We start from the raw sequence: 16,868 nt of genomic DNA, 5'->3' as shown, positions 1-16,868 counted from the left end.
CTCAGTTATGTCCTAAATGGAGCAGGAGAACTGAAAGGCTGAACGGTGATGTGAACGAAGCCTTAGTTGCCCATAGCAACCAATAAGATTCTCTGGAAAATGAAAGATGAAATCTGATTGGTTGCTATGGGCAACCAAACAGGTTCTCCGTTACACCAGTTTGAGAAGTCCCCCCCCCACCAATGAGTTCTCTCGCCACTTCCTGACACTTCACATAAACAAGCCGTATTAGTTTGGCCCCTCCCATACACGTGACCGATCACGTGATGATCACACCATCGCAGGTCCTTTAGGCAGCTGTATCTATCTGGTGTGAGCCAAGCCTCGGCGTTTCCTGGCCCCTGACCACCTGGGGCGCTCCCGGCACTCCTGCAGCTGGCCGGCAGGTGAGTGGCAGCGCTGCCCCCTCCCGCGCTCCTCCGCCAGTCTGAGGGCACAGTGCGCTGCCCGTCACTTCGCTCCCGTCCCTGCAGTTTGAGCATTGCCTCAGCCGTGTCTTTTCTTTTTCTTTTAAAGAGAACTAATTCCTACGTGAAAAAAAGGAGGTGTAAGAAGGGTTAATTTAAAGTAACACAGACTAAATAGTTTTTCCTGTAAATCGTGCGTCCATGGCCTCTCGCAGCTCAGACCAATGCAGTGGCGGGGTTAGATCACGTGACCTCGTAATGAAAACATGGAACCTGTGAGCGATTCAGAAAGCTGCTGGTTACTGGTTAACATGTTATTTATTAAGTTTCACAGTTTTTTTTCTCTAGAACTGTAAGCAGGGCGGATTTGATGTTTCTGGGGCCCCAGTCAATGTTATGTCTAGGGGCCCCAGTTGTACTGCTAAGCTTCACCCCATTAGCCCCATCTCCGCTTAACAGCCACTTCTGCAACTGCGCAACCGTTGGCGAGGGCCCCCCCGGGCCCCTTGAGGATAGGTCATCCATATCTTTTCCAGGCTTACCAGCTGATGAATTTGCTAAGATTTCTTTTACAATTAAAATCCCCACTGCTGCAGTGCCGTCAGTATGCATAGTTCCCACCTGGCCATCCAATGGCCACATAGTGCTTCCAGTATAAGTAAGACCCCCCTTTGTGCCCCCAAAAACTATAGAGCATGTCCTATTCTTGTCTGTTTTGTGGACAAGAATGGGCATTGTTACAATGGGTCCACAAAAAATAAAAGCGGATGCAACACGGACGGCATATTTTTATTTATTTTTTTGCGGGTCGGCATTTCACGGACCACCTCTGTTTAGGGTCCATTCACACGTCCACAATTTCGTTCCGCGTTTTGCGGAACGGAATTGCGGACCCATTCATTTCTATGGGGCAGCACCCGGACACAAAATTGCAGACCCGCACTTACGGGGTTCGCAATTCCGTTCCCCAAAAAATAGAACCTGTCCTATTCTTGTCCGCAATTGCGCCAGAGTGGCATATTCTATTAGTGCCGGCAATGTGTGGTCCGCAAAATGCGGAACACACGTTGCCGCTGTCCGTGTTTTGTGGATCCGCAAAACACGTTGCGGACATGTGAATGGAGCCTTACACTTCTAAGTTATGCTCTGCCAGCTTCTGTGTGCCCGCTGTATGGTCTATACACGACTACCCAGGAAACCTAAGGGGAAGAATTCTAAAAGTAAAACTATTATCTCGGCCATGATCATCTATAACATGCATGCTCAGATGTCGGCAGTGCATGGTGGACACAGCCTCAGTGAGGTTCAGTTCCCTTTACTTCTGCCTGTAGCTCTGCACACGGGGTGTTGGGTTTGTTCATTGTGTAAGATGTGCTGACTTGGCATAGCACTCGTTCTTTCTGTCTCTGCTGCTGTTTAATCTCTTAATACCATGTATGCATGGGCGTAACTATAGGGGGTGCAGAGGTAGAAGCCGCTACCGGGCCCAGGAGCCTGAGGGGGCCCAATGACCCTTGTGCCACATTAGATGACACCGGTATGATAGAAAGTGCATGCTGGGAGGGCTCTCTAATAGATTTTGCACTCGGGCCCAGAATCTTCAAGTTTCACCTCTGGCTGGAGGGAATGGGTTAAGCCTCATGCAGACATCCGTGGAACACGGTCCGTGAAATACCGGACTGGCATTGCAGGCGCGCACTGAGTCATCGGTTGTCAATGCCAGTCCGGTATCTCACGGACCGTGTTCCACGGACGTCTGCATGAGGCTTTAGGTTAAGAATTTGCCATGGGGGAAGGCTGTGCGCTTCCCTGCCCCTGGCCACAAAGCACTGAGGGAACCCCCTTCCCTCAGTGCCCGAGCTGAACTGTTGCACCAGGGCCCACAAGACTTTAGCTACGCCCCTGCCTGTATGTGCTTATTTGATTGCTTGTTAGGGCTTATACGGCCATAATTTGCGGTCCCCAATGCACGGACACTTCTCGTTGCGGCTGCCGCAACGGATCCCCACCCATTCAGCACTCCGTAGTGCTTCCGTGGGATTCAGATCCTCCGTTCCGCACCAACCTTCCTTATTGTGGACCCATTTGAGTGAATGGGTCCACATCCGTGATGCGGAGTGCATTATTGCGGACCCGCTGTTTGCCTTAGGCTGTACAAGTCGTGTCTTTTTGTGACTGCGCTTAACACAATTTATATTTTTTATCAGATGCTGAACACAGAATATGGGCTCCATTATGTCCGCCTATACCAGCCACGTGAGCGCTCGGAGGCCGGCGGGCAGCTCGCATGTTGAGGATGATGACGATTTGTTGGATGGAAAGGACAGAGAAGAAGACATTGCTCAGTTTCCATATGTCGAGTTTACAGGACGTGACAGCATTACGTGCCCGTCTTGCCAAGGAACTGGGTGCATTCCAACAGGTATGGCCCCCATGTATTTTCCTGATTTATCCAAAGTTTCTCCCAGGAGCTGCCACAATCAAATGATTTCCATTGCACCCACATACGTGTGTGAGGCTAGCCGGTAAAGAGCGCCTGTAGTAAGCCGGTGGCTTCTTACAGATCTTTGCAGCGTGACAGGAAATTGTCGTAACAGTCTTTACTTGCCAGATGCAGAAACATAAACAGTTGGCACAGAAATCTGTGTATGGGGGAAGGGGTGAAATGTACAGACCTAGGCATTAGATTACTATTACTTGGGATCTGCACACAAAAATTTTGAAGAGAAATTAAAAAATAAATTGAACGATAGAAAAATAAGGTGTTAAATTATGCTCACCCTTCTAGCCCTGGGTGGTTTTGAAAAAATAAATAAATAATATTTTCACTTTAGGAACGATTATTGATTTTGAGTTATTTTCTTTTTCTGACGCTGACTTATTTTTTTGGTTGAGTTGTAGTTTGACGGAACATCATTTTGGTGTTAATATAAAATATTGATTAACTTTTATTATTTTGGCATGTCGTAATGGAAAAAAAAAAATCTACTATTGGTTCTTTGCACTTTTAAATTTAGGACATTTTCCGTGTGACATAATTAGCATGTTCCTTTTGCTGTGTGGGTCAGTATGATTATGGCGATACCAAATCTATGTAGTTTTGTTTTATTACTTTTTTTGCACAATAGTTTTTCATGTTGTCGCATTCCCTGCCGATGTAGCCATACACAGGCTTGTCTTTTGACTTACTGATTTAATGATAATATTTTGGAGTACTCGGGACTTACTGATTTAATTTTTATTTTATTTTTTTTTCTTTTCTTTTCTTTTGGGGGTGGTAGGAACAATTCTGTTATCTTTTGTGTTTTTTTTGTTTTTTATACGTTCATGGAGCAGTGTAAATAGCATTTTATCTCTGTTAGGCTGAGTTCACACCAGCGTTCAGGACTTTTGTCTCCGCTCCAAAATCATTTTCTGAGCGTAAACCTAACGGACCCCATTATAGTCTATGGGGTCCGTAAGCTCCGCTCGCCTCAGTTATGTGCCCAATCCGTCCTTTCCGTTCTCCTGCTCCTATAACGGAGCAGGAGAACGGAAAGGCTGAACGCTGGTGTGAACGAGGCCTTACGCAGGTGAACACAATGCAATACCATAGCGGGGTAGCTATGTCCTCTAGGAGGCGCTGACACTAGTAAAAGCTGTTAGCTCCTCCCCTGGCAGCTATACCCCCTCCAGCCTGGAGAGAGAGCTTCAGTTTTTTTCTAGTGTCAATAGGAGGCAAGACCTCCATGCTCTGCAGGGTAGCTCCTGAAGATTTTTTATTTTAGTCACACAAGCACAGAGGGGAGCGCAGGATGCTCCCGCTCCTCGACAGGACGCATCACTTCCTGAGACTGCACCTACCACATTATCCACCCATTTCAGGAGCAGATGCCGGGCACGCCGCTCTGGAGGGGGTTAACCGCCATGCGTTCGGCTAGCACCGCAACGGTCTTCCAGCCCGCAATGGTGTCCATGCAGCCCGTGGGGTGGAGCCCACTGTCCGTTGCCGGGCGGGTGCATTTTGCGCGCTGCTCAGGTCTCTGTAGTCCGGCCAATGCAGGGGCTAGCAATGCCCTAATCGGCTGTGCTTAGATCGCAATGCCAAAATCGGCTGTGCTCGGGGCTTTGATCGCCGCTTTGCGGCCTGCTGGGCCGCAGACTTTGTCCCCTGGTAGGGGGGAGGGGGTGGTGCACTCTGGCGCGAATTCTCCCGCCCTACTTCCCCCTCCCCCAGAAACATGCAGAGCTCTGCCCCCGATCCTCAAAATGGCCTTAACCCTTCCTGCCCAGCCACCTCTTTAGGCCGGCATATCTGGGGATCTACTCCTAGTTCAAGGTTAGTAATGTGGAGGAATTTAACCCTTTCCTGCCTCTTGTGCACTTGAGGACGGCATCTTAGTTTTTATAAAAAAATAAAAAAAAAAAAGATGTGCGCCAAACGGGTCCCCCTCCTCAGCCGTCACTACCGCAGGACCACCCTGTCTGTGTGGTACCACATTGAGCCGTTTCCTATCTCCGATAAGGAGGACCTCTCATAGTTCCTAATCCGCCCTCCGGGGCCGTTTGTTTGATAATTCTCCACCTTCGCAAATCCAGTGGAGGACAGCTGAAGTATTCCCAATCCACCCTCTGGGTCATTTGGTTGATAATTTCCACCTGCACAATCCAGTGAAGGACCTCTATAAAAGATTCCAAATCGTCCTCCGGGGCTGTTTCATTGATAATTCTCCACCTCTGCAATACAGTGGAGAACCATATACAGGTCCTTCTCAAAAAATTAGCATATTGTGATAAAGTTCATTATTTTCTGTAATGTACTGATAAACATTAGACTTTCATATATTTTAGATTCATTACACACCAACTGAAGTAGTTCAAGCCTTTTATTGTTTTAATATTGATGACTTTGGCATACAGCTCATGAAAACCCAAAATTCCTATCTCAAAAAATTAGCATATCATGAAAAGGTTCTCTAAACGAGCTATTAACCTAATCATCTGAATCAACTAATTAACTCTAAACACCTGCAAAAGATTCCTGAGGCTTTTAAAAACTCCCAGCCTGGTTCATTACTCAAAACTGCAATCATGGGTAAGACTGCCGACCTGACTGCTGTCCAGATGGCCATCATTGACACCCTCAAGCAAGAGGGTAAGACACAGAAAGAAATTTCTGAACGAATAGGCTGTTCCCAGAGTGCTGTATCAAGGCACCTCAGTGGGAAGTCTGTGGGAAGGAAAAAGTGTGGCCGAAAACGCTGCACAACGAGAAGAGGTGACCAGACCCTGAGGAAGATTGTGGAGAAGGACCGATTCCAGACCTTGGGGGACCTGCGGAAGCAGTGGACTGAGTCTGGAGTAGAAACATCCAGAGCCACCGTGTACAAGCGTGTGCAGGAAATGGGCTACAGGTGCCGCATTCCCCAAGTCAAGCCACTTTTGAACCAGAAACAGCGGCAGAAGCGCCTGACCTGGGCTACAGAGAAGCAGCACTGGACTGTTGCATGTCATTCGGAAATCAAGGTGCCAGAGTTTGGAGGAAGACTGGGGAGAGGGAAATGCCAAAATGCCTGAAGTCCAGTGTCAAGTACCCACAGTCAGTGATGGTCTGGGGTGCCATGTCAGCTGCTGGTGTTGGTCCACTGTGTTATATCAAGGGCAGGGTCAATGCAGCTAGCTATCAGGAGATTTTGGAGCACTTCATGCTTCCATCTGCTGAAAAGCTTTATGGAGATGAAGATTTCATTTTTCAGCATGACCTGGCACCTGCTCACAGTGCCAAAACCACTGGTAAATGGTTTACTGACCATGGTATTACTGTGCTCAATTGGCCTGCCAACTCTCCTGACCTGAACCCCATAGAGAATCTGTGGGATATTGGGAAGAGAAAGTTGAGAGACGCAAGACCCAACACTCTGGATGAGCTTAAGGCCGCTATCGAAGCATCCTGGGCCTCCATAACACCTCAGCAGTGCCACAGGCTGATTGCCTCCATGCCACGCCGCATTGAAGCAGTCATTTCTGCAAAAGGATTCCCGACCAAGTATTGAGTGCATAACTGAACAGAATTATTTGAAGGTTGACTTTTTTTGTATTAAAAACACTTTTATTTTATTGGTCGGATGAAATATGCTAATTTTTTGAGATAGGAAATTTGGGTTTTCATGAGCTGTATGCCAAAATCATCAATATTAAAACAATAAAAGGCTTGAACTACTTCAGTTGGTGTGTAATGAATCTAAAATATATGAAAGTCTAATGTTTATCAGTACATTACAGAAAATAATGAACTTTATCACAATATGCTAATTTTTTGAGAAGGACCTGTATGGTTAGTACGTTCCAGCGAGTTGAGTGTTTCACTGACTCTGTATTCTCTATCCACCACTCCTCCTTCTTTTGTAAAGTGGTTATGCGGGCACTCTGGTTCTCCTCCACAGGTGCAGCTTTTCGCTAATGCTCGATTTCGTGGTCGCTGCAGTGGGACATCCCCCTCAGATAAGGGTCTTACCTTGGCGCTAGTTTGGCAGTTGCTCCTGTTCAGCGCCCTACCTGGAAGGTTAGCGTTTTTAAGGTTAGCTCTACTTAACTGGGGCTGTATGTTACGTGGCTTCTACGGATAGTCTCAGGCCTCCCCCCCCCCCCCCCCAGTTTCGCACTGACTGGGCTAGCGCTGGCTACTACTGTGGGAGCGGTATTGCATTACTACTACATACTTGGGTTCTTACTGCACAGCTCTTTCGTCAGGTGGTGGACTCTTCTAGCACTAAATTCGATGTCCTCTGCAGGTGGCCCCCTCCTCTGCTGGGGTATGGGGCTAGCAATACAGTGTGACTCCCCTTGCCTGGCTTCCTCCTCAGGCGGAGATTTTGCACAGCCACTTAATCATTGGCTACTTCTGTATAGCGCCGGTCTCAGACGGGGAATGGGCTTTAGACCTAGCCTATTCTTGGTTCATAGCCACCCCGCATGCCTTGGAAGTTCCTATGTTACCACCTTCCTTCATCTGCATTTGCACGGGGTATTTGTTTGGTGGCGTTCCATTTCCAGGCACGCTCCGGTCCCGACTGGTGGGCTGTGGCACCCTCCACATCCCTCCTTCTACAGGGACTCCTTCCATTGGTCCGGGTGTGCTAACGGTATCTACATGAAAGCTTCCCACCTTTCTCTCCCGAGCAAGCGTCCCGGAAGCATGCAGCGTGGACACCCCGATATCTCCTTGGCGGAGGTTCTCCCTCCCTACGTTTCCCCCCCCCCCCTTTCTCTTTCCCCCTTGCCCCTCCTACCCAGGGTTCTACAGAAGATCAAGATGGAGAGCATTCTTGTCGCTCCAGATTGGCCCCGTCACGCGCGGTACACCGTTCTCATTCTCCTTTTAGGAGACGTCCCTTGGTCACTGCCACTCAGAGGCGACCTTCTTTCACAGGATCTAGTCTTACATCAGCATTTAGATGACGGCGTGGCTGTTGAAACCGCCATTCTGACGTGGAGAGGGTTTTTGGCGGACGTCATCTGCACTATGATTCAGGCCAGGAAGCCTGCATCGCGCAGGATCTATTATAGGACCTGGAGGTCCTTTCTGGGCTTCTGTGAAAGCCAGGACATCCCCTCACTCCGTTTTTTCTCTCCCCACGGTCCTATCCTTTCTACAATCGGGGTTGGACCTTGGTTTAGCCCTTAGTTCCTTGATGGGTCAGGTGTTGGCGCTTCTGTCCTGGGGCAGCTTTCCAGCTTCCTCTGGTGCCCATGGAGACCTTCCTTCAGGGAGTGGCACATACGGTTCCGCTATACAGTCCTTTGCCGCGTTGGGATCTGTATATAGTTCTCAGCGTTCCAGTCTTCTCCCTTTGAGGCCTTGCAGGAGATCTCACTCCGGCTCCTGTCCTAGAAGGTAGTTTTTTCTTGTGGCTATCGCATCCATCAGACAGGTGTCCGAGTTGGGGGCGCTCTCTTGCAGAAAACCCTTCCTAGTTCTTCACAAGGATAAGGTGGTTCTCCGGCCCATTCCTTCTTCTCCCGAAGGTGGTCTCTGACTTCCATATCATTGAAGAAATTGTCCTTCCTTCACACCCTACGGAAGAGAGTTACATTATTGGACGTTGTCAGAGCTCTAATCATTATTTGGCAGCCTCCAGTCCCTTCCGGCGTACGGAACCCCTTTTCGTCTTCCGGAGGCTCCTCGCTAGGGATTGGCGGCCTCCAAGGTGGCAATTGCATGTTGGATTCGGTCTGCAAGTGCTGAAGCATACCGCGCCCGGAGCAGGGTTTCGCCCTTGGGAGTCACGGGCGATTTCTTGGGCTCAGATCAATCGCACTTCAGCTGCACAGTTGTGTAAGGCGGCTACTTGGTCCCACGGTTCCTGTGTCCCCCCCAATGAATATGGGCGAGAAAAGGAGATTTTTGTATAACTTGCCAGTAAAATCTTTCTCGCTTTTCATTGGGGGGCAGCAGCACCCACCCAGTATTGTTGTTCGACCACAGTTGGGGCAGTTGCTGGTTAGAACCCCGTTGGGTCCTTTGACATGCTTGGTGTTCCACGTGTTTTTCTTTGGTTGGCTTGCTTCTCCTACTGCTTGTACACAAACTGAAGCTCTCTTGGAGGGGGTATAGCTGCCAGGGGAGGAGCTAACAGCTTTTACTATTTTTATTTACTTTTTTGCCGTTCACTATGTGGTAAAACTGACTTGTGCTTTTTCATTCTCCATGCCAGTGTATCCAGTGATACCACTTATGTGTAGTTTTTCTTGCGTTTTTAATTAAAAAATAACTTTTTTTTTTTTTTTTTTTTTTTTTAGATTTGTGTACGGAGATCTATGGGGACTCATTTTTTTTCTAAACAATCTGTTGTTTTGGATAATACCACTTTGGAGTGTTTATGACTTTTTGATCACTATTTTTTTTTTTTTTTGTAGATAAAGTGAAAAAAAAAATGAATTTTTATTTTTTTATTTTTTTTCCGTTACACCATTCACCGTATGGGATAACTATATTATTTATTTTATTGGGGGGACTTGAATTTATATATTTTTCCAAACTTTGATTTTTAGGTCCCCAAGTGGACCACAAATTGCAATCATCAAGAATATTGTAAATTGCTCTGTTTATTCTGTACTGAAATCACTATATCCCAGTTCAGTGCTTCTACCTGCTGGCCTGAACTGGCATATACTAATAATGAGCCTGGAAGCCTAGTACAGACTCCGGCTCATTATTAGAACAGAGTGCTTTCCGCAATATCCGCCAGGGGGAAAGTGTGCCTGAAATCAATTACAGACATCCTCATTTGCCGCAGAGAATGTTGATAAGCCCGGAAACTCGAGCTTCTGGGTTTTTCACCGGCATTATTGCTGGTCACTGTCATTAGCCACGGGTCTCTGCTGTTTGAAACAGCGGAGACCCGCCAGCCATGACGCACGCTGCATGCGCAAGTGTTTTTCACTTTGTTCCAGCGCCCTACATGTACGGCACTGGTAGTGAAGGGGTTAATGCAAGGCACTTATGTATTGTGATTGTCCATATTGCCTTCTTTGCTGGTTTCATTCATTTATATACACTGCTTGTTTCCAGGGTTACGACCACGCTATACTCCAGCAGTGGTGATCGTGCTTGCACGCTATAGAAAAAAAGCACCAGCCTATGTTAGCTCCTACAGTCCTGGACGGCACTTTCTACTATAGTGTGCAACCAAGACCACCACTGATGAATTGCAGGGTGGTCATAACCATGGAAATGAGCAGTGTATAATTTAATGGAAAAGGGAATCAAGCCAGCAAAGGAAGCAATATGGATAAATACAATACATTAGTAAGTGCCTTGTATTAACTTTCCCTACATGATAAATGCCACTTACTGAAGTGAAACAACCCTGTTATGGGTTGTATATTTACAGGTGCATCTCAGTTTATTTATTTCAGTAATTCAATTGAAAAAGTGAAACTCATATATACTATAGATTCATTACACACATGGTGATCTATTTCAAGCATTTCTTTCTATTAATGTTGATGATTATGGCTTCCAGCTAATGAAAATCCAAAAGTCAGTATCTCAAAAAATTTGAATATTGTGAAAAAGTTTGTAGACGCATGGTGTCATACTCTAATCAACACAAAACACCTGCAACGGTTTCCTAAGCATATAAATGGTCCCTCCGTCTGGTTGAGTAGGCTGCACAATCATGAGGAAGACTGCTGACTTGACAGTTGTCCAGCAGACAGTCATTAACACCCATTCACACAAGGTGTCGGGAATCATCCTGTTAGGGCTGTTTAGTTCAGATTGTCTTGCCCTCAAGTTCTCCCTCAGTTAAGATGGCGGATTGTGTCTCAGCTGGGTGCCATCTTGCTTCCTGTTTCACATTTAAACCTCTCAAGCCTGTTACTAATTGCTTAAGTATTGTGTTTAACTTCTGCTTGTGCAGTCCTCTTGCTTGGAACTAGCTCTCTGGTTTGTTCCTCTTCCTTGCGGTTTACCCTGCTACTCTGTGACATCCTGCTACCTCCTGTTGCCAACACGGATTACCTGACTACGTTCGTGTGCCGCCTGCCCTGACCCATTGCTCGTCTGACCTGGCTCTGCTTCATCCTTCAGTCCTGCAACCTCCTGTTCAAGACTCTGGTGCTTCCTGTGTACAGGACTTGTCCCTGCCATTGGGTTCCAGCAGTATTCCACTAGTATCGTGACACAAGGAGAGTAAGGTTACGTTCGCATCTCTGGTTTGAATTCCAGCAGGTTGTTTCTCTGGAGCCAGCACTGCTGGATGTGGACGGTATATTGGGGTTCGGCGGAGATCCATACACATTCCAGCAGACAAGCTAAGGCCCAGCTGGACACAAACCACTGCATGCTGCAGTTTGTACCCGGCCAATCCTCCACTTGTCTGCCGGAACGGCCACGGCAAAGTTTCACACCGGAGGTGTGAAAGTAGCCTAAGCTATAAAAGGGTCATTGCTAACGAAGCTGGCTGATCATAGAGCGCTGTATCCAAGCATATTAATGGAAAGGTGAGTGGAAGGAAAAAGTGTGGTAGAAAAAGGTGCACAAGCAACATAGATGATGGCAACTTTGAAAGGACTGTTAAGAAATGGGCATTCATGAATTTTGGAGAGATTTACAAGGAGTGAACTGTGGCTAGAGACAATGCTTCAAGAGCTACCACACACAACATATCCAGGACATTGGTTATTACAATACAAAAATTTGGATTCGATTTCGATACCATAAAAAAGTATTGCGATACTCGATGCCATTCGATACCACGCAAAAAAAAAAAAATAAAACCCCAAAAAAGCTGCGTGCATTCCGCATTTTATGGAACGTCTGGCCCATAATCGAACAGTCCGATCCTATTTTTTTTGGGGGGGGGGACAAGGTGACTAAAAAATGTCGAATCGCGTAATTTTTATTTATTTTTTTTATATTTTATTAGTTCGCACTTTTTTGGGCGTGGCAATATGTAATATGTTTATTTATTGTTTTGTAAAATTGGGAAAGGGGGTGATTTAAACTTAATATTTTGGTGTTTGTTTATTTTTAAAATTAAATTTTTTTTTATTTTTTTTATTTATTGAATGACTATTAGCCCCCTTAGGCTCTAGAACCTGGGATCTTTTCATCCCTTGACTTATTCACCCTGATAGAGCTCTAGTAGGGTGAATAGGACCTCACACTCTCCCTGCTGCCCTGTGCAAAGTACACACCGCAGCAGGGAGATTACCATGGCAGCCAGAACACTACTGAAGACCGATCGGAGCCCCAGGATTACACTGCTGAGGCTCCGATCAGAAGCTGCCACTGCACCACCAATGAAGAGACTGGGAGGGGACCCTGTGGCCACTGCCACCAATGATTATAATACTGGGGGGGGGCACACTGTGCCACCAATGTTTTTAGTACTGTAGGAAGGGGGGGCGCACTGCGCCACCAATAAAGATAAGTAACCTTTTAATACATATATAGGCGGCTGATGCCAGCGGCAGAACTACATAGTCGGCACCCAACCTCTATGACAGGGACCTGTGATCTACGGCATTAAGGGGGTTAACTGCCGCGGATCGCAGCTCCCTGTCATAGAGGTCGGGTGCCTGCTATGTGAGTCTGCTGCTGGCACCCGCCACCTATATTTGTATTAATGGGTGAGTTATCATCATTGGTGGCGCAGTGGCCACAGCCCCTCCCCTCCTCCGCCCCTCTCTCTCTTGTATTGGCAGCAGCGGCACAGGGGGGAGGGAGAGACTCCTTCTCCCCTGTGCTGCTGAGGAGAACATGGCGCGCGCTGAGAGCAGTAGCGCAGCCTAGTATGGGTAAATGCCACCCCGGTATCAAATCAATACCAGTACAAAAGTATCGATAATTTGATACCTGCTACAACCCTACTTGAGATCCACTGTGAAGTTTTCAGTCAGTGATGATTCGGAGAGCAATGCCCTCTGCTTCCCTCTGCTGACAAGCTTTATGGAAATAATGATTTCATTACCAATACGTTTTTTAATAACCACTGTATCACTGTGCTTGATTGGCCAGCAAACTCGCCTGACCTAAACCCCTCAGAGAATCTATGTGGTATTGTCAAGGGGAAGATGAGACACCAGACCCAACAATGCAGACCAGCTGAATGCCACTACCAAAGCAACCTGGGCTTCCACCTCAGCAGTGCCACAGGCTGATCGCCATGCCACATACACTGTACATACTTTTCAGTAGGCCAACATTTCTGTATTAAAAACCATTCTTTTTAATTGCTCCTTATGTAATGTAACTTTCTGAGATACTGACTTGACTTTTTTTTCATTAGATCACTCTGTGTGTAATGAATCTGTATAATATGATTTTCATAGAATGAAATAAACTTTTTGATGATATTCTAATCTATTGAGATGCACCAGTAAGTAAAGCTTCATCTCTGTATAAAGAAAAACGTCTAGAACTTTCTGATCAGCAAGTTCTCTTTGCTGTCACTGAATGAGAGCTCTCCTGTTCAGAGACAGCAAACCTTGTATATAGCTGAGCCAGGCCGGGTGGTGTACAGAACATGTTGGCATTATGCTACATACTGGTACTAGTGGATGTGATTTTAAGATATCTGCCCAAAAATCGGCAGCATAACTTGACCTGCGGTGTTGATTTTAAATCTGCAGCCAATCAGCTGATGCAAAAAATCCACATTTGAGATTTCGCTGCAGATTTTTCTGCGGATTTCCACCATGTGTGTCTATAATCTTCTGGAGGAAATTGTGCGTCAGAGGCTGGGCCTACATGGCCATGGCACTACTGGCTCCAGTGCACCTATTGTTTTCTTTATTTTTCCGGAAAGGCCATACAGTCCATGCTGTGGCACAAGGAAAGCATGCTGTGAGTTTACTCTCGCCTGATCTCCTTTTATGAAGTCCTCTGCTATCCACCTGTGGCCTATGTAAATAGCGCAACGCTGTGGCTGCCCCGTCCATGAGGCACTAAATGGCTTACTCGCGTGACTGCTTTATTTGCCATCCATGGCTGCATCTTCTACCGAGGCACTGGACGTAGCTGAACTGGTAAAGTGCCTGGACAGGGAAGCCATGGCACTGTGCTGTTTACATAGGCCACAGACGGGCAGGATAGGCCTTGGCAACAGGTGCTCAGGTGAGGTAAAGACATACTGTGAATTGTGCCACAGCATGAACTATATGGTCGTTTTGGAAATTTACTTCTGAAGTGGTCAACCCTTTAATATTTCTCTTAACTATTTGGCTTTTATCTCTTTTGCCCTTTTCTCGACTATATTGATTCTTGTTGTTTTATACATAAATTCTGTATGTGTGCTTTGTTTTAGAACAAGTGAATGAGTTGGTTGCACTTATACCATATAGCGACCAAAGGCTGCAGCCCCAGAGGACGTAAGTGTTACGTGCATGCTGTCTATTAAAATACAAAGAAATGATTGATGAATAAACAAGCATGTTTCCAATGGCAATCATACAATTTAATAGAGTGTGAAGAAGGGGTAAAATGGGTAACTGAAAGCAGAGGTCTCACTACATTTTTTATTTTTATTTATTTATTATTATTTTTTATTTTTTTTGGGAACAATAAAAATTACTTTTTCTTTTTTGAGGAGCCAATGGGGAATGTAAAATAACATGCTGGGTTATAACAGTTTTTTTCTGTCTTAGACTGCCCTAGGCCCAGTCTAATAGACACACCATCATGGCAGAGCAAACTCGCCAACATTGTGTTCAGGAGGTGAGCAATGGTGACAGAGGAGTCCTTCCTTCTCCCTTTGTCTAACTGCCTAGGTACTGTGGTCGATATTGACCACAGCATCTGGCGGTTAAAGGGGTTATTAAACAACTCCATAGAGTGGCTTACCTGCGATGATGATGATCATGCTTACTTGGTCCCAGCCGATGGGTTTGGGCGCTAACACTCCCTTGTTGGCTCTTCATCTCCCTGATGCAGTGATATCAACATCCTGTTGTTGTGGGCACAAGTGACCGCTGCAGCCAATCGCTGGCCACAACGTTGACCTGCTTCCCTAGCATCACATGGCCATTTGTAGTGACAAACAAAATCTTGAATGTTGATTTCAGCGCACCAGGGAGATGAATAGCCAGCCGGGGAGTGATGGAGACAAACCCAGCAGTCAGGACTAGGAAAGTATGATCACCACCGTAGGCCACTCTGTGAGGTCTGATATACTGTTGAATAACCCCTCTGAGTGGTCAGGATCGACATTCTCCTCTGATCCTAGTTGTTCCAGCGAAAGCTTCAGCCAGTGATCTAGAGCGGTTCATCAGCTCAGCCTGTGTGGGGTCCATTCAGTACCTGCTACTGACTCCAGGGTTGAGGGTGCACATTTGGGTTGTTTCGGGTATCGAATTTTCTATACGCAATCAATACTTTTCTCTGGTATCGACCTCGATACCGGTATTTGCCTTTTTCCGATACTAGGCTTTGCTATTGCGCAGTCTAGTATCAGAGAACATGGAGCACGCTGCTCTCAGCGCGCTCCGTGTTCATCTCAACAGCACAGGGGAGAAGGAAGCCGTCTCTCACTCCCCCCAGTGCCGCCGCTACCGCCAATGAGGAGAGAGGGGAGGGCGCACTGTGCCACTAATGAAAGTAAACGTTTAATACAAATCCAGGAGGCAGGTGCTGGCGAGGAGCTGCGATCAGCGGCAGTTAACTCCTGTATTAAATGTTATCATTGGTAGCGCAGTGCGCCCTCCTCCCCAGTATTAAAATCATTGGTGGTTCAGTGCGCCCCTTCCCCCTCAACCCCACCAGTATTAAAATCATTGGTGGCAGTGGCCACAGGGTCCCCTCCCCTTCTTATTGGTGGCAGTGGCAGTTCTGTTCGGCGCCCTAGCAGAGTAATCCTGGGGCTCTGATCAGTTACCATGGCAGCCAGGATGCTACTGAAGCCCTGGCTGCCATGGTAATCTCCCTGCTGCTGTGTGCACAAAGCCCAGGGCAGCAGGGAGAGTGTGAAGTCCTATTCACCCCAATAGAGCTCTATTAGGGTGAATAGGAAATGGGATTAAACGATCCCAGGTAAAGGGGAGAAATTGTTATTAAATAAAAAGTAAAAAAAAAAAAAACACCAAAATATTAGGTATAAATCACCCTTTTTCCTAATTTTACATATAAAATAAATAAACAAACATATTACACAAACTATTAAAATTTAAAAAAAGTCCTATGCGGTGGACGCCGTAACAGAAAAAAATAAAATAAAAACTGCGCGACTTTAGTCACCTTGTCCCCCCAAAAAATAGGACCGGACTGTTCTGTTTTGGGCTGGACATTCCATAAAATGCGAAAATGCAGGTGGCTTTTTTCCGCGTGGTATCGATTTATCACAATACTTTTTTATGATATCGAAACCAAATCATAATTGTGGTATCGAAACAACCCTAATGCACATTACAGGTATTGAACAGACAAAAATATGTTGAATATGTAGAAATACAAAGAGGACTCTCTGCAAAGAGTAAAATTGCTTGTATAGATTGTAAATCCATAATAGAATATGTAGGTAATCGATCAAGTCAAATAAACTTGTGTGTGTGTAAAAGTTAGTCTCTGTCACCCAGATCAAGTCTACCCTACCGGCATATAGCTTGCAGCAGTTTGGCGAGAGAGAAAAGAAAGGGGAGAGGCGCTCATAGGGTGGTGGGTAGCGGTTGTGTTGTTCTGCGTAATGGTCGAAGTGTGCTCACCTTTTGGTGTTGTGCTGGTTGGAGCTCAACGTCCGTGAAGGTAGGTACACGTGGAGAAATAGGGGGGCGTTGGTTATTTTGGAAAGGTCGGTGCTGCCAATACCCGTTCGGTCCCTTAGGTGGAGTTGCCAGGGACTCCTAGGGACTGTGAAGTAAGAAGTTGCTGGTTTGTGTGCGATTGCACACAGTAGGGTATTTGTTTGGCGCACAAAAGGACGACCTCAGACAGTGGACTTTGGTGAAATAGCTGTTTTTATTGTTCAGTAGACTCTACTGAAC

General features: G+C 46.4%; 1 protein-coding gene across 1 annotated transcript in view; it reads left to right on the top strand.

Moving 5' to 3' along the window:
- The first annotated feature begins 253 nt into the window (after positions 1 to 253).
- TMEM106C (transmembrane protein 106C) overlaps positions 254 to 16,868 on the top strand; it is a 33,532-nt gene continuing 16,917 nt past the window's right edge. Inside the window, exons 1-3 of the mRNA XM_044285714.1 lie at positions 254 to 386; positions 2,615 to 2,829; positions 14,201 to 14,264. Coding sequence (XP_044141649.1) covers positions 2,631 to 2,829; positions 14,201 to 14,264 — 263 coding nt within the window. The 5' untranslated portion in view covers positions 254 to 386; positions 2,615 to 2,630. The remainder of the gene's footprint in view (positions 387 to 2,614; positions 2,830 to 14,200; positions 14,265 to 16,868) is intronic.

The sequence above is a fragment of the Bufo gargarizans genome, chromosome 3 (genome assembly GCF_014858855.1).
Source record: "Bufo gargarizans isolate SCDJY-AF-19 chromosome 3, ASM1485885v1, whole genome shotgun sequence".
NCBI classification, from domain to species: domain Eukaryota; kingdom Metazoa; phylum Chordata; class Amphibia; order Anura; family Bufonidae; genus Bufo; species Bufo gargarizans.
This window is presented reverse-complemented; position numbering and strand designations above follow the sequence as displayed.